Below are 24,121 nucleotides of genomic sequence, written 5' to 3'. Positions count from 1 at the left end.
CTATGTCTGCTTGGATTTTTATGCCTAAATATTTGATACTCTGGTTTGCCCATCGCTTTGCCCATTGCTTCTAGAGCAGGGTTGTCCAAACTTTTTGCAACGAGGGCCAGATTTAGTGAGGTGAAAATGTGTGAGGGCCGACCATTCAGCCTGACATCCATTCCAAGGTAGCTATCTTGTGATCAGGATCATTCAATCCTGGTGATGGACCTGTACACGATGGAAGTGGAGAAGTAGAGTCACTACGTGCCATTACGTGTCTATTGTTATCACCTTCAGCACACACGCAGCAGTATAGATCACTTCACTAATTATGTGCCTAAATATTACTGCTATTCCTGATTGTACTGTGCTGGGGGGCCACATTATTATTAATTTCATGATGGAGGCCAGTGTAAATTTGAAAATGGGCCTCAATTGGCCCGCGGGCCTGACTTTGGACATGCCTGTTCTAGAGCGTTTTAATCAGATATGGTAAAACATTCTACAGAATAAATATAACATTGTAGCTTGCACTATTGCAGCCAATATATTGGCAATAAAATGCCTCCATAGCTTTCCTTCTCCTTTAACATAAACTATACTTGAAATGCAGATTGAACTCAACAACAGGATAGAGGTCACAGAGCAAACCTGTATTTCACAGGTATAACTACCATCTCCACTTACATGGAAAAGCTGGACAGTCTAGAAAGATGCAACAACCCTATGTCACAATTGGCTCTCTAAAAACAGTATCTACAGCTGAATAAAATTCCAAATAAGATAGGTTTTCATCAAATTTCTGTCTAATGAACTTCCATTGTGAAAAGTGCACTGCAAAAAATTAGATGCACAAATAGCTAGATCTACCTTGCACTCTGCAACAATTTTTAATTGGTTATATTAAAAAAGATATTTCATCATTAATTCAGTATGATGAAGCTTATATTCAATTTTCTATTTTACAATAGTTCCCCTTTTAAGATTTTTAACAGCAATTAATAGGTGTTAAGCTTCTCTGTCACCATTTTGCATATCTGTGTCAACATGGATAAGAAAATTATAAAGTGATGTGACATTAAGGGAAAGTAATATCTCAACTAGTCCTTATTAAACCTTTAATCCCCAATGTCCTTTTGAAGATAACAATAAAATTTAAATAAATAGAAAAGGTGCAAATAAAACCAAGTTTTACCTTTCTTACTAGGACAATTCATTTAAACCTGGCCGGCCAGGAACCAGAAATTCATCAATAAAAATTCATAAATTTATAGAACATTAAAAATGGTGGTCACTTATTTGTAATTCACAATTATAAAGAAAATTCTGAAATATTTCCCTTTTGGGTAAATATATAACATAGGTAGTTTCCCCAACCTCCAACCAAAGTCTGTACAGGGCAACTTTGGTGTGTGAGTTATAGTTCTGGTATGTTATTTACCCTAAAAGGAAATATTTGAGAATTTGTTTTATGATTGTGAATTATTTTCTAGTATACTTAGATCTAAATTACAGAAAGATCCATTATACGGAAAACACCAGGTCCCTGACTCTATGTGATGCTATAAGGGGTAAAAGTCTTTCTTCCTCCTGGCACAGGTTAGCGGGACTAACCAAAGATGCACCAAACCAGACCACAAAACTCACTGCCACCAATAACCTACCATTACAATTAACAAAAAGCAATAGAAACCGAAGATTATAATTTCTTTGCTCTTTATAACAGATCATTTATTAGTACTGCAACAGTAAAAGGGTAAAATCACATTCTTCCTGCCATCAATGAACTGCTTAAGTAGCAAATAAAGAGATAACTTTGCCATCTAACACACACACAGAGTTACATTACAGTAGCACAAACTTTTATACAGGCCAAAAGATACCGGTCACCCTAATAAATATTTCCAAATCCTTTTCTTTTGTGTTAGTTGAGCAAAACAAACTTTTTTTTTTTTTAAAGTGGTGAGGTCTAATTTTACACCTATACTCTGAGGCAAAGGCAATTGGGTCCTCACGCATGAACTCCAAGGGTTAGATCTCCCTCCTTTTTTTATCAAATCCTTCTCTTTGCATACAGTTTTTTAAAATGTGCACATTGTTTTCAAAAATGTGCACATAAGATTATTTCCAAACAAGCTCTGGATACAGTAAAGGTGGTGGCACACATTGTCTCGTCTCACTGTGTATTCGTATTCTTCTGAGATGACAAAGTTTACTTTGACTTTGACTAGTGATTTGGGGAGATAAGTCACCCAGTGACAAATCTCCTCTTCTTTGGGCGTCTAATCTCCCCGAAATACCTTCCCGCCTGTGATAAAAATGTGACATGGCAGGCCATGTATGAATGAGAGTGTGATCAAGTGTATCCAATATGGCTCCTTAGTTGTTATATGAATGTATTAGCATTAGTTGGAGACTAGGAAAAAGCAGGAGTTGAATTAATTAACTTGTAAACATAGTCATTCTCATGGTCACAGTTATGGATGTGTTGCCATCTATTACTTTGTTATTATTTCAATATAATAATTCCTTCTTGTATCTCATTCACGTGGTTATTTTCATTGTCGTGGTCATTCTCATGGTCACTGTTCTGGGCATGTAGCCATCTATTACTTTGTTGTTATATCAATATAAAAAGGAACTCAGCGGAGGGGGCTTCGGGACTTCATCTACAAGCAGACGTGTTGTATAGAGCCTTGCCTGATAGATCTAGCTTTGAGAGTTCGCTATACCTGGCCAGGGGTCCCCCAGCTTATGTTCCTCTCAAAAGTCTGCCATGGGAAGCTCAGCTAGATGTTGTGTTGTGTTCAATTGGTGATGTATTCATTTTCTTACAATATATTATTCTTATCTAATATTGATCAGTGTGTTTGTGTGTGTTAAGTCTGGCAAGGAAAGCTCGGCAAGACACCGCCGGCAAGAATGTGAATCGCCGGGCGGGATGGCACTCGGATCGCCGTTTCCTAGTAAGGCAACTTCAGGTGACTTCAGAGAGCCAAATCAATCCAAGTGCCACCCCGCCGGCGATTCACATTCTAACCTGCTTTCGTTGTAGCGGCTTTAAAAACCGTATAACTGATGGTTGCTATGGGTTACTGCCCACAGTAGGCAGAACAGTAACCAGATAACCAAACAGTGTGCAGATATGCCCAGTGTTTATAAAGAAGAACCAATTTACAGATTAGTGTAGGCATCTGTATGATTTCACAGTACATTATGTTTTAGATTGTTGTTTCTGAAACTAGTGTGAACAATGTTGTCCTCTTCATTTAAGACTTGCCATTTAAAGACTTTTACATTGACGTTCACATTCATTTTAGGGAAAGAGCTTGAGAGGAGTCATTATAAAGGTGGTAGACCAGTGACCTCTGGAAATATATCTTCAGCTACCTCTCCTCTGTTCTTTCTGGTAAACAATCTGTATCAAGTCATGCAGGAACTACCATTAAAATGGCAAAAGCTGGAAGTGGACTGTTTGGTCGGTCTATTGGCTTCATGGAGTTCTTTCTGTGGTTACAACCACCTCTCCATGTCTGCTGTTCATGTCTTGTCAAATTTCTAATTCCATAAAAGATGTTACAGGAGACTACAAATTTGTATAAAGAATGTGAAGGACCTGCCACCAAGAATTTTCTGCAAAGGGGAAAATTATTTCAGCATCTGCTCTGAAGGCTTTGAAACAGAGCAAACTAAAATGTATGTTGTTTAAGACTGGCCAACCCTGTGGGCCCCAGAGCTATCCAACACTTTTTAGTCAATTGTTTTTAATAGTTTAAAGTATGCTTTGTTACAGATTCTATAGTACTATTTTATCTCAATCCCTAGTTCCCAAGCCCCCAACCATTCATTTACGTTTCTGTAATGGATGCTTCACTCCCACCCCAATAATTTTCTCAGAACATAGCAATGCTTATGTGGCATTGCCATTTCCAGAATCAAGTCAGGTCAGACACCCATTCCTCTTTGGTTATATATAAGTCTCTGAGTTTTGTTTCTGCAAGCCCTAAATTTTGGCTCATGACTTAAAATATATCTGGCCATCTTGGTCTTAAAAAGTGTGCAGACTACTGCGTTATTTATTAGATCTGCCTTTGCTGCATAGATTTCCGTGTGCCTGCTCAACAAAAGACTATGTGCACCTTAACTTGTGCTTGTTCTTGTTCTTGATTGACCACCGATATGACACATTTGCCCCCCATTCTGTCTACTCAGCATTAACTTAAGTTTTCATTAATTCATTATCTAGCTGCATGTCATTATTTAAATGATCTTAAATAATGGCCTCTGTACATGAGGGGGCATATATATAATGTAGTGTAAAAAAAAAAACAGGATAATTCATCACCAGGCTTTGCTATGTAAAAAAAAAACAAAAACATTTTCTCTTAAGAGTGACTTGCACCAAAACTTGGAAAGGTCTGAAGCAATATAAAATAAAGGTGGCAAATCTGGTGTTGGCATGGAGTGAAATGAAACACACCTTATGCTTATTTATAAAGTACCAACAGATTCTTCAGCACTGTACCACAGAAGAGTTTGTACATCAGATATACAAATTACACACATATAATGATCACTGTAGGAGGTAAAGCATGCCTGTATTAATAGATACAAAAACATATAATACTAAAGGATGCTTTTCTACTTATCATGCACCTCCACTTTGATTGACTGTCAATATGTTCAAGCTATTTTGGAGTCCTGTACATTCATAGCACTGATTTAAGTATGTGGGGGAGGCGGGATAGGGGTAGTGGCAGCAAACTACACTATGAGTACTGGCAGTAGAGGGTTTTTTGCCCCTGAGTCCACTAACATCTAGTCATGCTCCTAAATAGGAGGGTGGTACTGTGAGATATATGCAGCAGTGAAGTGCAAACCAGTTATAAATGTATTAGCAGACTACATTATGGCAAATTCACCTAAAATATTTACAAAACATGGTCATCTGCCACCAAAATTCTGATACACTCTCCAAATGTATGACACCTCCAGCCCATGATGAATACTGTTGTGAGGCTCATACATCCAAGCAAATGCTCCTCCTCTGCCATGCCACTTTGCCAATATCTACACTTGCTTCTGCTACCCTTTTGTAGTCATGTGAGTGATAAAATGTTCTATGACATTTCTTTAGAGAAGCTTACCCTCATCTATCAACATAACTTCAGTGTGCACTATATGCTTCTAAATGCTCAATGCAGCATATCTCATCTTGCCCATATCCATCTCTTGTGCCCCACTTTCCCCGAAATGTAATAAAAAGCACTACTATTTGCCAAGGAGCAGTAACCCATGGCAACCAATATGATGTTTGCTTTTAAACAGGTGACCAGTAAATGCTGCCTTCTTATTGGTTGCTAGGTGTAACTGCTCCTGGGCAAACTTAGTGCCTTTTATTACATAATACCCATTATGCCTTATCTTTTTAGACTGCACAATCTTCAGGGCAGGGCCCTTTTTATTAGTTATATCCGTTATCGGTTGTTTTTGTATGAAATCTGTTATTAAAAAAGTTATTTAACAGCAATTTGGAATATGTTGATTTGCGATAATGATAATAATTATAAATAATAATAAAAAAATGTGTGTCTTCTATCTTGTTAGCACAGTTTCTGAAATAACTTTGACCTCAGTGCCCAGTCCAATTCCTATTCCCTGGCCACAAACAATGATGTTACGCATGATCATTTGCCTGTGACCCAACCTGTAAATTTACTTCCAGGACCATTCTATTATATGCAGTCCAAACTGGCAAAGTATACTGCCTATTTTCTACCCTTTTCTGGTTGCCATAAACCAAATCATAACCAAACCATACATTCACAAATAACTGCAGTCCCAAGAAGTTTCATATAATTAAAATAACAATCACACATATGCCCTCATGTTCTCAGACCAGGAGTGCAGAAAAGCAGGTAATTTGAGGTCTTTATCTATCATCAGCTTGATTTCCAAGTCATATGGCCAGTAATATGGCCAGTTAGGTTTCCATGGAAGACAAATGGCAACAACAGAAATGATTGTCCCAATGAACTGTCATGTGAAATTTTTAAAGGAGAAGAGAGGGTCAATTAAAAAACTCACAAAACAAAAAATTGTCTTAACAATCTAAGCTTGATGGGATACCTGTGTCATGCAGATAGTCTCTTGCAAGTTCAAACAGCCTGAGATGCATAACTGTGATTGGGTTAAAAGAGCCAGTGGCCAGTAACACAACCTCTGTCCTGTCATCTGATTTTTCCATATTTTGTAGAGGCTGATAAATGGCGTCTGAACTGGCCAGATGCGATCTGTTAAGAGTGAAAAAAAAATAAACAAGAGATTAAATTAAAGTTTATCTAATGGATATTTTCTACTTTTATCACTAATACATTTGTATTTGTCATATACAGGACACAGATACACATAACACTGACAGATAACTGGTGGCAGGAAAAAAAAAAACTAAAATACATGCCCAAAGCATGGAGGGCTATTGCCACATATTAGCTGGAGAATTAAAGGAGAAGGAATAGCATTTTACACTTGGGGGTGCCAAAAGTTAGGCACCCCAAGTGACTACTTTTACTAACCTGACATCCCAAGCCAGTGCAGTTTTCTGCTGATAGGAGTGCCAGCCCGGGGTTCTTCTAGGCACCACCATGGAGAGATCCTCTTCCTTCAGGTCTTCTCGCAGTTGCACATGTGCAGTAGAGGGGAAAGCCAGACTAATGAAAAAGCCGACTATTTCGCTCTACTGCGCATGTGTCTGCCCTGGGAAATTTGAAAACCGATGAAGCAGGAAGAGGATCTCTCCATGGTGCCCACTAGATGCGGTTTTCTGCTGATTGGAGCACCCGCCCGGTGTCAGGTAAGTATAAATAGTCCCTTGGGGGTGGCACCCCAATTGTAAAATGATATTCCTTCTCCTTTAAAAATAGAAAAACAGTTCAGCAAAGGGAAGGGATAATGCTTTTTAGGGAGAGGCGGTATATATATATATATATATATATATATATATATATATATATATATATATATATACATATATATATATATATATATATATATACATATATATATATATATATATATATATATATATACACACACATTTGAGCTTAATGATATCATACATTTGCATTTTTCAATTCATAATTTGAACCCAGATGTTTTAGCACAAAAAAGTTTAATCACACCAAAAAATGTAATTTGAATGGTGATAAATCCCCCCCTTATGATATTGTGATTCAAATTACAGAAAGATCCCTTATTTGAAAATCCCTAGGCCTCCATTCCGCATATTAGATCGTATAGTATATTGTAGAGTGATTGTCTTGCTTCCATTTTCTTTATATAATTGCTTTAACTGCTTGTAACAGGAATTGTGTTAAAGTTCACCTCCAGCGTTCCTCTAAAGAATGCCTGATTTGGTCAAGATAAAACCATATATAATTGTATGGCAGTACTAGGCAATTAAGTGGACACAGCTTTGCCCTCTTAAAATTAGCATACACAACGTGTCTGGCCATACTTGCATTCTTCTGTATTGTGCTTTGCCTCAATCTGCCAGCTGTACCACCTCTGTCGAGTGAGAAATAAGGTAGGAAATACAGTGCTTATAGGTCCTTGCCAACATGTGCATGTAATATAATAAACAAGACTCGTTTTTGCATCACTGATATCATTGGAAAATTGCACTAAAATTTTGGGAAGCTATGTTGGACTCGGTGTTCAAACATGTGAAATTGTCAGGAACGTACCAAATCAACTTTAAGGATTTGGCTGAATAAACCACAAGGGTTTCAAACAAATCCAAACCCTAACTTGCACATGCAAATTAAGACTGGTCTAAATTCTAATCTAAAGTCAAATGATAATCAACAGTTGATAATTAGGGTTTAGATTTGGTTCTGCCAGGTACTCAAATTCATCCAAATCTGAATCCTGCAAAAACAGCTCAGATTTGGCCAAATCTGGGATTTAGTACAATGCACGAACATGGAGAGCTCAACCTGATCCCAACACACTTGTTGTAAGTGTAGGGTGCTTATCCGGAAGACCCTTCCCTCACATAAGGGTCATAGGGTAAATTGCAAAAGAAATTCGGATGCACACCAGTTAATTGCAATTGTGTCCAAACGGTGATTTATTTGAAGCCCAAAGTATACATCACAAAGGGGCAACGTTTCAGACCCCCCTGGGTCCTTTATCAAGCCTGATAAAGGACCCAGAGGGGTCCGAAACGTTGCCCCTTTGTGATGTTTACTTTGGGCTTCAAATCACCGTTTGGACACAATTGCAATTAACAGGTGTGCATCCGAATTTCTTTTGCAAATCTGGGATTTAGGTGAATACCTACAAATTTTACAAATTTTCTGCATTTTGTACAAAATTAAATGAATCTATACTTTTTTTCTGTCTAAAGCTTAGTAAAGAAGGCTGTAAAAAGGTTACTGGTGTGAACAACCCTACTACTTAATTTGCAGCATAAGGAATCATTTATGACTGCTGTCGTGCAAAATATACACAGGAATTGCACCAAAAAAATTAATTTATTAAAGGTACTTGCCTCTAAAGCTGCTATTTGCTGCATTGTTGGTAAGAAATATGGCAATTACACTCAAACTTGCACTTTGCACACTGGGATTACACTTGTAAATAAGGAGGCCAATACATCATGCAAAAAAGCTATCAGACAAGCTTAAATCAATATGAAAAAGGGTACTGCAGCAAGCAGTAAAAATAATCCACAATTTTTTAAATATGTAAATACTAAAAAAAATGAAGCAGGAAGGGGTGCAGGGTCGGATTTATATAGCGAGCGCCCCTAGGCCCACTATCGTTTGTCACCCCCGTGCCCTCCCTTTTATTCGCTAAATTTTTCATCATCGGGACCAGAGCAATGGGGATTGGCGCACAGAAAATGTAAACAACTATTATATCTCCTGTGCATCCCCAGTGTCTCTGAACCAATGTGGGTGTGGTTGGGCAGCATGCCGCCCCCTAAAATCCTGCAGCCCTAGGCACAGGCCTTGGTGGCCTCTCCACAAATCCGGGCCTGAAGGGGTGGGACCGTTATTATCAGGGGGGGGGGGGGTCAGCCGGTTGATGAGAACAGAAAAAAGCTAAGATTCTGAACTGTTATTTTTCGTTTTATCTACACAAATGAGGAACGAGTTAATGAAAGTTTCCTTCTTAATAGTCCCAATTCTAGTAATACGACTAATGATGCATGGTTTACACATGAGAAAATTCAAAAGAGACTAGAACATGTTAAGATAAACAAAGGTCCGGGACCTGATGGTATTCATTCCATGGTACTTAAAAAGCTTAGCTCTGTGATTGCCAAACCTCTTTACTTAATTTTTCAGGATTCATTTAGGCCTGGCATGGTGCGATGGTACAGGATCCTGTTCTCAAAATTATAGACCAGTTAGTCTGACATCAGTGGTAGGAAAGCTTTTCAAAGGGTTAAGAAAGGATAAGATACTGGACTTCATAGCAAATTATAATAATATCATTATGTGCCAGCATGGCTTTATGCGTAATAGATCTTGCTAGACTTAGGCTTTGCTAAAGCATTTGCCACACAGAAGATTACTGGTTTAATTAAGGAATGTTAGCCTGGAACATAGTATTTGTACCTGGATAGATTACAAAGAGTGGTGGTAAATGAAACATTTTCTAATTGGACTAGTGTTGTTAGTGGAGTTCCACAGGGCTCTGTACTCGGGGCTTTGCTTTTTAACTTGCCTATTAATGACCTGGAGGAGGGCGTTAAAAGTACTGTTTCTATTTTTGCTGATGATACAAAATTGTGCAGAACTATAGGTTCCATGCAGGATGCTGCCACTTTGCAGAGTGATTTGTCTAAGTTGGGAAACTGGGCGGCAAACTGGAAAATGAGTTTCATAGTTGATAAATGCAATGTTATGCACTTTGGCAAAAATAATATAAATGCAAGTTATACACTAAATGGCAGTGTGTTGGGAGTTTCCTTAACTGAGAAGGATCTAGGGTTTTTGTAGATAACAAAACAACTTGTCTAATTCTGGGCAGTGTCATTCTGTGGCCACTAAAGCAAAAAAAAAAGTAGTCTTGCATAAAAAATGTCATAAACTAAAGGGATGAAAACATAATTATACCTCTTTATAGGTCACTGGTGAGGCCTCATCTAGAGTATGCAGTGCAGTTTTGGGCTCCAGTCCTTAAGTGGGATATAAATGAGCTGGAGAGAGAGTGCAGAGTCGTGCAACCAAACTGCTTAGAGGAATGGAAGATTTAAAATGATGATGGTAGACTGTCAAGGTTGGGGTTATTTTCTCTGAAAAAGGCGCTTGCGAGGGGACATGATTACACATTACAAGTACATTAGAGGACATTATAAATAGCAAGGGACCTTTTTACCCATAAAGAGGATCACCACACCATAGGCCACCCCTTCAGACTACAGAAAAATAACTTCCATTTTAAGCAACATAGATGGTTCTTCACAGTGAGGACTGTGAGGTTGTGGAATGCCCTGCCGGGTGATGATGTGAGTGGCTTGGATGATTTCTTGGACAGGCTATTATGATACTAAATTCTATAGTTAGTATATATATATATATATATATATATATATATATATATATATATATATATATATATATATATATATATATATATATATATATATATATATATATATATATATATATATATATATATATATATATATATATATATATATATACTAAGAAAGGCCCAGAACGGGACCGAAACGTTGACAATAAATTTTCTTTTCTAAACTGCATTTTGAGGTCCTGGAGTGCATCAATCTTGGGGAACTACTACAATATATTTGACAGCACCCAGGCATGAAGAGAACGCTTGACTGAAGTGCACCACAGCTGGAACTATATCATTTATATGAGGGTATGGAGGGGTATGTGTATGGATACTGGGTTTCATACACACACACAAAATCATGGATTCACACTTACTGTGAATTCACTTTCCATCAATCGCAAAAGCAGAAATGACAAGGAGAAGTCAAAATTAAGCATCATCCGATAAAGCTCTAAACTGTTAAAAAGTTGTACAGATATAAAAGGATGCATCCTTTCATATCTGCATAAGAATATATTCTTGCTTATTCTTTGGGCTTTGATGACAGGATCAAGTTTTAGAATCATAGCATCTTGTATTATTTGAAAATAAGGCTCCCTTAATTCACCAAAAACCTTACAGAGCAGAGATCTTTGCAAAGTTCTAAAGACAAAATCAAGATTCCCAATTGATAAGCAGTAATCAAGACCTCAGTCTAAAACTTAAGATGAGTTTAACAAATCTTATAATAAGTATATTTTCTGCTATGGGCATGTTTTTAAAAGCCAGTCAGAAAAATCACAAATTTGGAACAAATTTATTGGTAAAGCACTAATTAAGATATACAAAAATCAGTGCAATAGAAGCACAGATTTCTCTTTACACATTGCTTATGCAGTAAGCAGCAAACCAACAAAGAACATTTTTGAAGTTTTCTCCTGGAAGCAATGATGCTGATTTCTGGAACACTCCAATGCTGACCAAGAAAAACCTCTTAATTAAAATTTCATTATACTGCTGAAATATTTACAGACCTGATTATGTCTTTGAACCTCCATATTTTAAGTAAAAGGATGTCATATTATTGTCAGTGTGTACAACAACCCTGTTCATTTAACATGGTCCTTAAATATCAGAAGAGTTCTCCAGACTGGCTTGAATTCTAAAAAGATTGCTAAAAGAAAATATAAACTTCTTTCCCAACAACACTGTTTTGAAAGGCTTCCTGAATGTGCAGTTTGCCTGGTCTGGTAATTATAAGGGTTAGGGGAGGAAAGAAAAGAGCACCTTCTCCTCCAATATTTCTCCATTTAGCCACCAGTAAAGGGATACAATTCTAGTTATCTGATGAAAAACATCTAGTTTTAGGGCATATTTATGAAGAAACGGTTTATAAACTATGAAGAACCATTGAATAACTGAATCTGCCTCAGCTTTTCTATCTGTAGGATTCCGTAGACCCAAACTGCACTCAAGGGGTAAGGTAGTTCTCTTGGCAATTGTTAGATCAAATGTTGGTAAATTAGGATCAACAAGAAGCAAAATGCCAAAGTTTCTTTTAATAAATAAGGAACTTGCCATACTCTGAAGCCTTCCTATTTTTTTATTAATAAGTGCCAAGATTTATTTGTACAATTGTGTTTAAACAACAAAAAACAGCTTTACAATATAAAGTATATCTCTTTGTGTATGATCTTGTATTTAATTTTACTAAATCCCTTTCTCAACTGTTTGGTGATACTTCAGGCCAAATGACAACAAAATGTGTTAAATGGCAATTTCTCTCACCACAGTCAAGTTAATCCAATAACATCTTGCTGCAGCTTGCAGAAGTCCCATTTGATATATCTCCATCTTTTTTTTTTTATGCTATTACCATTCTCTTTGCAAGATCTCTTGTTTAAGCTGTCAGTCTTATTAAGAAAGCTATTCTACCCATACTGAAGAATATTTTTCGTGCACTAAAAATCTCTATCACTTGTAAAGATTAGCAGAAGAAAAATTATAGTTTCACTCAAGTGTCTAAAGCTACTCTGGTTAAGTATGGAGAACTGGCCCTCCCTAACCTGAAAAGTCATTATCAAGCAGCCCATCTTGTATTGATAGCACTGTTCTATGCAACTTCCCTCCAATTTCAGTTGCAGCTAGAGAATGCCTTGATAGCCGCCATTAAGGCCTGCATGTTGTTATGGATCTCTTCACTTACATGCAAATTTGTCAAATATCCATATGCAACATACATTAAAAATAAAGGCTTGAATAGTATTTAAATAAGAACAATCATAACGTATATGTACTGTCCTTGATCTGCTCTTGGGACACATGCCTGGTTAACATTACCCCCAAGAACAGAAAAGAGGTAATGAAAAACTTGATACAGTGAACAGATCAGTAAATTGTTTGCCTCCTTTCTGCTTTGGAGCTAATAGATGTTAATCAGCCACCAGTTATTGTATTCACAAAGCAAACATCAGCATACCTGGATGACAAGGAGATGGTGCACCTGCAGAACTTCCAGACGTTTAAACAGAATCCCCACTGCTTAATTTTCCTCATTGACGGACCAGAATAAAATGTCCTTCTTTCAGTTTCTTTTCACCTTAATAAATTCAGATGTTTTCATCCTGGTTTAATGCAAAAGTCATATATTTACCACTGCCTCCAATTGCCTCCAATTATAGTACACAAATGTAAAGGTGCTCCATTATGTATCCCCCTCTAAATATTATTTAACAGTCTGTAGCTGGCCAATCTGAACAGCTACTATAATTTACCAATAAGAATTGTGGCTGCTTCATAACCAAGGTCAGAAACTGCTTTTCAGTCTGGTAACCACCAACCATATCTGAAAAAATTATTTCCTGCTTTTATGCCCACTAATATTTATCTCTTTGTTAACCTTATATTTGCCATAAATCTCAAGTTACAGAATGTTAGCTCTGGAAATTCTACATTTCCAAGTTACGAGTTGTGATCGGAAGAAACTTGGGTACACAATGGGTTAGAGGGATAATACCAGAAAACAAATTCTTTACATATGCCTAAAAACAATGCATATGTATAGTAATATAAACATTTACTTTAATTGCTGAAATGGTTATTGGCACTTTTTGTGCTGGCTATTTTCTGACTAGTCTTGCCTATTTCTTTCTCGTAAAAATATATATATATCTTTTAGGAAACAAAAATAAATATTTCTTTATGACATGCAATGGAAGGGATTCTAGATAAACATTCAGGATCACTGTCTGTGCCTAATGGGAAAAAGTAGAATCAAATACGTTTATTCGGAAAGGTTCATTAACATTTATTACACTACTTCTCTGAATGCCTGTGGCTGATTTCACAACATGACAAAAAAAGCACACAGGTTATTTTGACTGGCACTACCATCTGGCAGAGAACAGTAGCTGTCAAAGCACCCCTGTACACCTTTCACCACTCCCAAAACTATGTAAAATAAATGTACTCATTTGCTAACCCTGAAAAGTTTTCAGTTAGGTGTCCTGTGAATGAAAACTATTCAGAAAATTCAGTGCTTGTGTGTGAAAATCTTCACCCACGTTTAATTAATCAGGGCACCTAGGGGCAGATTTATCAAAGGTCGAAGTGAAGGTTCAAAATTAAAAAACGTTGAATTTCAAAGTAATTTTTGGGTACTTCGACTAGGGAATAGTCCAACTTCGATTCAAATTTGAAAAACTTCAAAATTCGAATTTTTTTGAAGTACTGTCCCTTTAAAACTTTGACCATTTGCCCAGGGGCGTAACTACAGAGGAAGCAGACCCTGTGGCTGCAGGGGGGCCCAGGAGGTACAGGCCGTGGGGGACCTCCTAGAACCTGTATGGAGGCAATTGGGGGAGTTTGGGAGATCGAAGGAGGCACGAAGTTAAAAAAAAAACTTTGATCGAAGTATGATTGTACGATTCGAAGTAGGCCGAATTCCGGCCATTTCGACTCCAAAAAACTTCGACCTCCAACCGATTGGTCTTTTTGAATTCGAAGTTTTTTTTTTTAACTTCGACCTTTGATAAATATGCCTACTAATGTCCTTTAAAGGGGACCCGTCACCCAAAAATATTATTCAAAATCCTATTTTATCACATTAGTCGAGCAAAATGAACGTTAATTACACAATATAAATTATTTGAATCTTGTTTCCTTCAGTCTGAGAATTCATAATTACAGCAAGCAAGCAGGAGCCATTTTGTGGACACTGCTATTAAAGGGGTTGTTCATCTTGAAACAACTAGTTGTTTTCAGGTAGATCACCAGAAATAAGTTTTTCCAATTACATTCTGTTTTCTATGTGTCACCATTTTACTAAAATTGAATTGTTAAGTGTAATTTTTCACCTTTTAAAGCAGCTCTTGGAGGGGGGGGTCGCCGACCCTTTAAACTGTTCTAAATTGATACATTTCTTATCTTTGTCCCTGCTGAGCAGAATCCCTGGGTTTCATTACAGGCAGCTGTTGGAATTGCTACAATAGTTACTAATACTCCAGATACTAAATAGACACTAATACTAAATGTTGCAAAATTGTAACAGTTTTCAGTCTGCACCTGAATTACTGAGCTGCCAGAACACCAGAGACAGGGACATTCAACTTTAAACTTAGATTTTAGAAAAACAGTAAAAACTAAGTCATGGAGAGTAATTGAAAAAAGTCTTTATTTCTAGGGAACAATCTGAAAACAACTGAAAAAAGTGTTTGGAAGGTGAACAACCCCTTTAAGGTAAGCCTTGCATCATCTCAGAATCTTGTTTGTGCACCAGAATGGGGGACCCGATGTCCATCCCCATGCGCTGGCTACACAATTAAATAGTGAAGAGAACGTGGCAATGTGTGGTGAAGGGGCAGACAATATTTGATTGACAGCTGAGATTTTTAAATGAGATTACAACAGCTATGAATGCTTTAATAAAAAATAGAAATTGGATTTCATGTTTAATTTGACTTTTATTATACAGATTTTTGTTTCTGGGCAACAGGTCCTCTTTATAAATATAATCAGACTATATTGCAAAGAAAATACCAAGAGCTACATCACAATATGCAATGGAAATCCACATAGGGAGACAAAATGTTCACAATTGCTCCACTATTGAATTAAAGGATCAGTAACACCGAAAACAAGTGTTTTAAAGTAATGAAAATATCATGTACTGTTGCCCTGCACTGGTAAAATGGATCTGTTTACTTCAGAAACACTAGTATAGTTCATATAAACATATGTGTAGCAATGGCGGAAATTGAAAAAAAGCTATATGGCACAGGTTAAATAGTGGATAACAGATAACACCATTATGTTCTACAGAGCTTAGCTGCTGTGTAACTTGAGTATTTTCTCCTTTAAATGGCTGCCCCCACTGCTTAACAGCAGCTTATCTATATAAACAATAGTAGTATTTCTGAAGCAAATACAGCAGTTTTACCAGTACAGGGCAACACTACATTATATTTTTATTACTTTAAAACACTTTCACTTTTTTTGTTGTTACTGTTCCTTTAATATGTTTACCCAACTCCACTGAACTCCACTCAATGGCTCTATTACTCTATACTTCCTTTATAACCTTTAAAGTGCTGCACTCACAAGCAAAACTGTGACATTAGAAGTCCTAAAACACATATTTTTACATTACCCTAAATTGCTTCTCTAGTGTTTGCCTTCTGTAGCTAATTTTACAGATGATAGCACACCACGCATTCAAATATTTTTGTTTTAATAGTTATTTCCCCCACTTGTACTTACTTTGGGCAAACTACAAGATGGTTGGACGAGATACTTCCCATTTTAAGCCACTACCAGTTACATCTTAAATCAGTACAATTAATATCAGTGACACGCTTCTACTGAGTGCCATATTTTAACAAGTACTTTTCCCGAGTGCCTCGTTCATAAGGAACTCATCTCCTACCTGTTTGCTAATCCCGACACCACAAATTTCATCTCGCGAGATGATGGCGTCACGACGTATTTCGTCTTGACGCTAGTCTCGCGAGGGGTTTAGCTGTCAGGCTGGAAGCTGCACATAAATGGTGTTGCGGGACGTTTTAGCAGCAATAAGGGACTGTGGGGTTTGTGAAGAAAATCGGGAGTTTCCTAGTTGGGCGGTATGTTTTTTTCCCTCTCTGTTTCATGACACGTTAACATAGTGTAAATAAAAACTTACACGATAACCAGTGTTTATGCATACGAGAGGTCTACCAATTATACGAAGTATTGCTTTATAGATGAATATGCTATCTGTAAGGGAATTTTAATAAAATCTATTCCAATTCAATTCCAATTCAATTGCTTTTATTATGTATGAAAGTTGTTAATTCTTTTTTTCCCTCTGCTGCCAACACGGTATATGTAATTTAACATTTTTGGAGAATTTGTGCTGCATGAATGGTCTGACAAAAGTTAGTCCCTCCCTAAAGATCTTTTTTCAGGAAGGAATCAATAAGATGATTGCAGGGGGGGGGAACCATCTAGCTCAAATGTTTGATATAATTAAGCATGCCCTTCCCGGCTTCCTTTTAAACTGTACAGTTGGTCCATAGATTTATAAAAGTTCCTTTTGATATTTCCAACATAAAATACAAATTGTGGACACTATACAGGAATTGTTTATGATTTTGTGGCCCAGATGTCTCTTGGGGGAATGCTATACCTAACTTAGCCTCCCCTTTTAAGCTTACTAATGCGTGATCTTTTCTATTCAAAGATGCCTTGTGGAAGTTTGAAGTTGTGTTTTATTTCCCAAGCTGTTCCACTGGCTACTTGTGTTGTGACTGACTAAGGGCAAGGCCAGACGTGGCGTTTTTGCAGTGTTTTTACGTTGCGTTTTTAAAAAAAGAACAGCCAGGTGTAAATACACATAAACTGCACTACCACTGAAAGTAATGGAAAACGCACTATGGCAATTCACACAGGGCGCTTGCAAGCCGAAATCCACCACAGGACGCCAGTATTGGCGTTTTTTAGCAGAAACGCCAATACGTCAGGAAACAATCAGAACAATAGACTCTATGGGAACTGCACATTTGAAACCACACTTACACAAATACGCAGCGTATTTTAAATATGGCGTCCAAATTCTCAATGAGAACAATGAGAAGTGCATGCTGGGAAAATAAGCCTACATGCTGAAAAACACATGTTGACGGTCGCATGTGGTTTCAGTGGCGTATTTACGTCTGGCCTTGCCCTAACACCCAGGACTCTTGCATGTGTAACAGCATCATTAGCTGCAAGATTGTGGATATGAGCCAGAGCACCAGAAGGCAGGAAAAGCAGATGAGAAGTTAAAAGTTATTTCAGACATTTACCAGGCAAATAGGGCATATCAAGGCTTTATGATTAAATTGTGCTAATTGGCTGTGTAATCGAAATAAGACAGATGAGCAGGGAAGACTATGTGGGGATCAGAATTCATTTCTAATTAAAATTAAAATCTATGGATCTTTCCGCAATCATTTTATAGCAGCAGTGTGGATAACTGTGACCATACACATGTTTACAATATGCATAATTTCCAGTCAGTAATATGCATTATGACACTGTCAATCTTCCTTAGAATGAAGGAACTTATGGTTGTCCAGGGCACTTTCAGAGTTCAATTATTGTATAAATTCTTCTCATATATTTTTTTTTTTTTTAAAGCATTTGTTGTGAATATATGTAATGGCCTCCAGAGGGAAAACAGAAACTATCAAACTGAGACAGAATTTAGAAGAGCAATTGGACCGGTTAATGCAACAACTTCAAGACCTAGAAGAATGCAGGTAAAAGAGGCTTACACTGAACTAGTAATGGCTGCTTACACAGTGTGATTTCCTAAAACACAGAAGCTATCCATGGCAATATACAATGAGATAACCATACACTATACATGAACATTAAATCTATACTACTCTTCTATATTGACATCATTTATTTAATTTCTTTTCTTTTGTTGTTCTCTTTTCTTGAGGGCCGTGCTTCTCACTATCTCATGTCTTCCCCTGCCTCCTCCTATACCCGTGTTGTATTTTTCATTCAATCCTTTTTTGTTATTTGCATTCTTTCTCAAACCTTGTTATGATCTTCTTTTCCATGTTTTTGCCATTTCGTTCCATCAAAATATTTATTTTGTACTTTACAATGCATTTCTTTTTCCCTCTCTACATTCCTTAATCCCTTTCACTCGTCTTTTGCTCTTCCTTTCTTCATCCCATCTTTTTCTCTACTGCTTCCCCTCTGATATCTCCTTCTTTTTCAAGGTCTCCTCTGCTTGCCATTTTTCCTTTACTTCCCAAAATAGTTCTTCCCTCCCTCCTTTATACTGCTGCTTCTGCTTTCTCATTGCTCCAGGTCCTTATGCTTGTGTTGTTTTTTTATTTTTCCCTTTTACTTTTTATCAACACTCTCTTCCAATTAGTTATTTATTTGCTCCCCCACCCTCTCCATTGACCTGACAATTTCTTTATGCTTTCTTTCTGTGTACATTTCATATACAGTACCATAAAAAACATATATTGGTGAATAAATAGGTTAATTATTTGAAATATAAATGCTTGTCCAATATATGTAATTGATGCTGTAGTTGGATGCCTTGAAATATCTATTGGAGATATGACGCATCAATAATGTGAATGCCTTATTCTGTATGTCTCCGCATTGATTCTGTGACATCAGTGTATAGAGCTGTCACATGACTATTTCCAACCAATGGCTAAACACGCAATCGTGTAACGATTGCGAGATTTCACCACCATCTTACCTCTGACAAAGCCTTCACAGGCGAAACGCTTGTCAGGCGCAGAGCTCTTAGTTTAAACTTTTTCTACTTCTTGATGCAGCCGGGGGAGGTGGGCGAGTGGAAAATGAAGGGGGTGTGATGGTTTGAGGTGGTGGGATGTTAATAGGAAGCATCAATCCGGAAGATGCGAACCTAATTTATTTATATATTGAAGAACCACCGGTTACATTTGCCTATAAAAGGGTTTGCGATTGCCATAGGCTTAGCAATAGGGATTAGGCCACAACTCACTTCGGAGAGGACAAAGTGGTAGTCACACAATTCCGTTGGCACATCGCTCAGATTCACTTAATTTTAATTGTTAATGGTGGTGTGATACATTCACAGTAATTGGCTCCAGCGTTTACTACTCAAACCGAAACCACACTTTCCCCTTCACCGCAGCATATACCCTGGGTACAAAAGTTTGTGTTCAAGAGCACAGCTTCCTGCTTTACATCTCGATAACCCATATCCAACGACTTGAAGGGGGACATAAATGTTAATTTAGTTTGCTTTTGATCATTAGAATGATGAATTTCCTACCAGCAACAGTGCCAGAAAATACCTTTGCATTGCTGCCAATGTGACTACCCACTTAGGGGAGTGTAAGCCGTCTTTTTGTATTTTCTCAAGTGTATTGTTCCATGTTTCCTGTTGGAATTTTAAAGATTTTTTGTCAATAATACGGTTTAGACAATATTATAACACTATTGGACTAGACCTTTAAATGCATTTATTTCCCACATGTTATAGGTCAGTTTTAAGATGTGCTTTTACATGTGCCGTGACATGGGGATGTATGCCTTGGCATATCAGGTCACATGGATAAACATATGTCCTGACACATATGCAGAGCCAAGATACTTTTCACATATGTGTGTGCCCTAGAATGCTAGATGTCACAGCTGCACATGTACCAAGTCTGAACCCTGGAGACCAAGCATGCAGTACATGTATTTTTCCCTAACCAGAATGCATGGGATGTTCCTTTTGGCAAATGTGTCTGCCCTGGGTACTTTTTCTCTGTGTGCCATCCCACCATCTTAAGGATTTCCCAGGGGTCTTTGGGATCTCAGCTTGTTCCAGTGCCATTTTTGAGGACTGCTTAGTTGAAAAGTTTTGTTTTAAAATAAAGCTTTCACAACTGCTTTACTGGTGAAGATGTTAAATTTCTTTTGTAAACGACATAAACCACCGCCATTTATGGATCAGTTGGTGACCAAACACTGATATGCAATACCGTTTGAACATACCGATGCCAAGAAATTACAAAATACCATTTTTAAAATGCAAGGATATCCCTATAATAAACTGTACCTCTGTTCACAAACATCTTTTTTGTGCTTTCACTGGTGTAAACATGAATTAATTATAATGAATAACCGAGCACAAAACACTATTAATTGAGCTGTAGAATCTTTAATTTGACCACAACTCTGCCTTTTTGGTGGCAGAGGCAGAATATAAACAGTTAAAAGAAATGGTTATTATTTTTCAGAGATGAGCTAGATGGTGATGAGTATGAAGAAACTAAGAAGGAAACACTGGAGCAGCTAAGCGAATTTAACGATTCGTTAAAGAAAATCATGTCCGGTAACATGACTCTGATAGATGAGTTGGGCGGGATGCAGCTGGTGAGATTTTTTTTTTTTTTAAATTTTAACAGGAAACACTAAAAGGGAACATACTGCAGATTTTTTTGGAAATCGCTCTTATAGTGTAGTGAGTGATGAATAATACATAGTGCTCAATTTAAATTTTACTAAAAATTATTTTTTATTTATAAACTTACACCTGTATTGGTGTTCCTGATAGATCCTCTATGGTAAAGTGTCTGTTACAAATAAGTGCTTGGTCCCTGCCCAGAACCAAACCATCTCTTTGTAATTCACCAACAGTCAGGAAACTCCTCCTTCCTCCTAAAGCACTGTATATGTAGAAGGTAGAATGCAAGCAAATCTTGATCAGTGTAATTTTGTCATAATATATGGCAAAGGAATCTGGTGATTATTCCTAACACTTATCTAAAAATACACACACCCTGAGCGATGCACACTTAAAGGAACAGTAACGTCAAAAAATAAAAGTGTTTTAAATTAATGAAAATATCATGTAGTGTTGCCCTGCACTGGTAAAACTGTTCTGTTTGCTTCAGAAACACTACTATAGTTCATATAAACAAGCTGCTGTGGAGCAATGACGGAAATTGAAAAACGGCTATACGGCACAGGTTAACTAATGGATAAAAGATAACATCATTAGACAGACAGAGCTTATTTGCTATATGCTGTGTAACCTGAGCCTTTTCTCCTTTGAATGGCTGCCCCCATTGCTACATAGCAGCTTATTTATATAAACAATATATAAACAATAGTAGTGTTTCTTAAGCAAACACAGCAGTTCTACCAGTGCAGGGCAACACTGCATTATATTTTCATTACTTTAAAACACTTTTATTTTTTGATGTTACTGTTCCTTTAAAGGAAGTGTAACACTATAACATGAAAGTGTTTTGAAGTAATGAAAATATAATGTAGTGCTGCCCTGCTTTGGTACAACAGGTGCGTTTGCTTCAGATACTCTACAACAGTTTATATAAACATGCTGCTGTGTAGCCATGGGGGCAGCCATTCAAAGCAGAAAAGACACAGGATACACAGCAGATAAACTTTGTAGCATACAATGTCATTCTTCAGAATGTATCTACTGTGTATCCTGTGCTTGAATGGCTGCCCCCCATGGCTACACAGTAGCTTGTTTATATAAGTATATTTCTATAGAAAACACACCAGTTTTACCAACAGTAAAGGTATGGGATCCATTATCCGGAAACTCGTTTTCCAGAAAGCTCTGTGTCCCATAGACTCCATTTTATCCAAATAATCCACAATTTTAAAAATGATTTCCTTTATCTCTGTAATAATAAAACGGTACCTTGTACATGATCCAAACTAAGATACTGTATAATTAATCCTTATTGAAGGCAAAACTAGCCTATTGGGTTTATTTGACGTTTATAAGATTTTCTAGTTGACTTGAGGTATGGAGATCCAAATTACAGAAAGATCCTTTATCCGGAATGCCAGAGGTCCTGAGCATTATGGAAAACAGGTCCCATATCTGTATTGTCATTACTCTTAACCACTTTTGGTCTTACTGTTCCTTTAATCTACATTTAATGAAGTAGATGGAGGTGGTCCAAGCACGAAACAGCACACTAAGATATCCCCTCTTTTTTTAGCATGCTGTTACCATGGAAATGTAGTGAGCTGGGTCCTTCCCTCATTGTCTCCTAACAATATTCAATTGTAACGATGACTTGATTCTGTTGAAATATTTGTATATGTAAACTGATATTTCTTGTATTTGTATCACTTTAGTTTGCAAAGCTGTGCAGGGAACAATGGCACTATATAAATAATAATATTAATAGGAGTTTGCTCTTTGTTGTTTGACATTCCATATATAATTATGTACTTGCCACATATGCCTTGTTCTGACTGTATCTTACACTAATAGTCATTCTGCTCCGTGTTTTCATGTACAGGCAATACAGGCCGCTATTAGTCAAGCCTTTAAGACTCCTGAGGTGATCAGAATGTTTGCTAAAAAACAGCCGGGGCAGCTTCGAACACGTTTAGCAGAGGTAATATAATAAAATCTTACATCATTACAGTCACAACATTGATATTTTCTGTAAAACAAATACTTTAATACTTTTTGTTGCTTCTGTTTCGCTGTTAGTTGGACCGGGATTTAATGGTTGGCAAACTAGGAAGAGATCTATACACACAGCAGAAAGGGGAGATCTTGATTGCATTGCAGAAACTTGGAGAAAAGGTAATTATAATGGGGGGGGGATTGGATCCAATGATTTAGTAAGTTGTGAAAATGCAAAAACCAAACATATTTTACACAAATGACATTAATAGGCAGCAGTGTAACATGAGCGTGCTAGGCCCCCACACCTTGGGCTGCTCTCCTCCTCCCTCACCACATGATTGCTGGGTGAACAAGCCAAAGTTTAAAGAAGAAGAGTGGCGAGGAGGAGGGTTTTAATGCTTTTTCATTTTAGGTAGGGTTTTTTTGCCAACATTTGTTTTTTTCTCACGTTTGTTGAAGAATTTGTTTTAACATTTCATTGAGTTTTTACATTGGTTTTTTTTTTTTAAGCTTTCACCTGAAGATGAAGCTTTTCTCTCTGAGAATGCAGGGGCTGTTTTTAACCAGTTTCAGAAGGTCTCAGAAGGTTTGGGTAAGTGCTATAATGTTTTTGTCCATAAGAAGCAGTACGTTTGGTATGTATTTCTGTTGAAAAAAGCACACAGTGCTAGGAAATATAAACTTTGGAGTATAGACACCATAAAGGTTCAAATCAAGAGGTAGCTCACTGACATATATCTGATATATTCTGTCTGACTTATATCTGATCTGGGATCAACTAATTATTTATTGGACATATCTGAAAATTACCATCAGGCAAAAAACTGCATTAGGTTGTTAAAGCAGTCCTCTCCCAGTCGGCATGAATATACCCTGTTGTGATGGTGTTGTGGTCTTGGGGGCCAAATCATTTGATCAAATCAATTTGGCCTATAACCTGGGAAGCCAAGCTTAGCAGAAATCTTTGTGTACAGCCAGCTTAAGCGAAAGGTTTGCCAAACTCACTCAAGAGAAGGATCACATCTTTTGTCTTGGACTGTTAAAGGGAACTTTTATAAACATTAAAATTTAACATAAGCCTCACCTCACTGTTCCTAAAATGTTAAAATTGCTCTTCACAATTAT

At 37.2% G+C, this 24,121-nt stretch overlaps 2 protein-coding genes across 4 annotated transcripts in view; one reads left to right on the top strand and one right to left on the bottom strand.

The window, feature by feature from the left end:
- The window catches only part of nmnat1.L (nicotinamide nucleotide adenylyltransferase 1 L homeolog), a 24,561-nt gene extending 7,968 nt beyond the window's left edge, over positions 1 to 16,593 (bottom strand). The window contains exons 1-3 of one of the 3 annotated variants that reach the window (XM_018224204.2): positions 16,481 to 16,593; positions 13,037 to 13,181; positions 6,112 to 6,275 (exon numbers count right to left, since the gene is read on the bottom strand). In XM_018224204.2, coding sequence (XP_018079693.1) covers positions 6,112 to 6,275; positions 13,037 to 13,113 — 241 coding nt within the window. In that variant the 5' untranslated portion in view covers positions 13,114 to 13,181; positions 16,481 to 16,593. 3 annotated transcript variants of the gene reach the window in all.
- lzic.L (leucine zipper and CTNNBIP1 domain containing L homeolog) overlaps positions 16,521 to 24,121 on the top strand; it is a 12,547-nt gene continuing 4,946 nt past the window's right edge. The window contains exons 1-6 of the mRNA XM_018225628.2: positions 16,521 to 16,676; positions 18,214 to 18,335; positions 20,832 to 20,967; positions 22,881 to 22,979; positions 23,078 to 23,173; positions 23,507 to 23,588. Coding sequence (XP_018081117.1) covers positions 18,235 to 18,335; positions 20,832 to 20,967; positions 22,881 to 22,979; positions 23,078 to 23,173; positions 23,507 to 23,588 — 514 coding nt within the window. The 5' untranslated portion in view covers positions 16,521 to 16,676; positions 18,214 to 18,234. The remainder of the gene's footprint in view (positions 16,677 to 18,213; positions 18,336 to 20,831; positions 20,968 to 22,880; positions 22,980 to 23,077; positions 23,174 to 23,506; positions 23,589 to 24,121) is intronic.

Source organism: Xenopus laevis, chromosome 7L (genome assembly GCF_017654675.1).
Source record: "Xenopus laevis strain J_2021 chromosome 7L, Xenopus_laevis_v10.1, whole genome shotgun sequence".
Taxonomy (NCBI): Eukaryota; Metazoa; Chordata; class Amphibia; order Anura; family Pipidae; genus Xenopus; species Xenopus laevis.
Note: the sequence above shows the minus strand (reverse complement) of the source record. Positions and strands in the feature narration are given on the sequence as shown.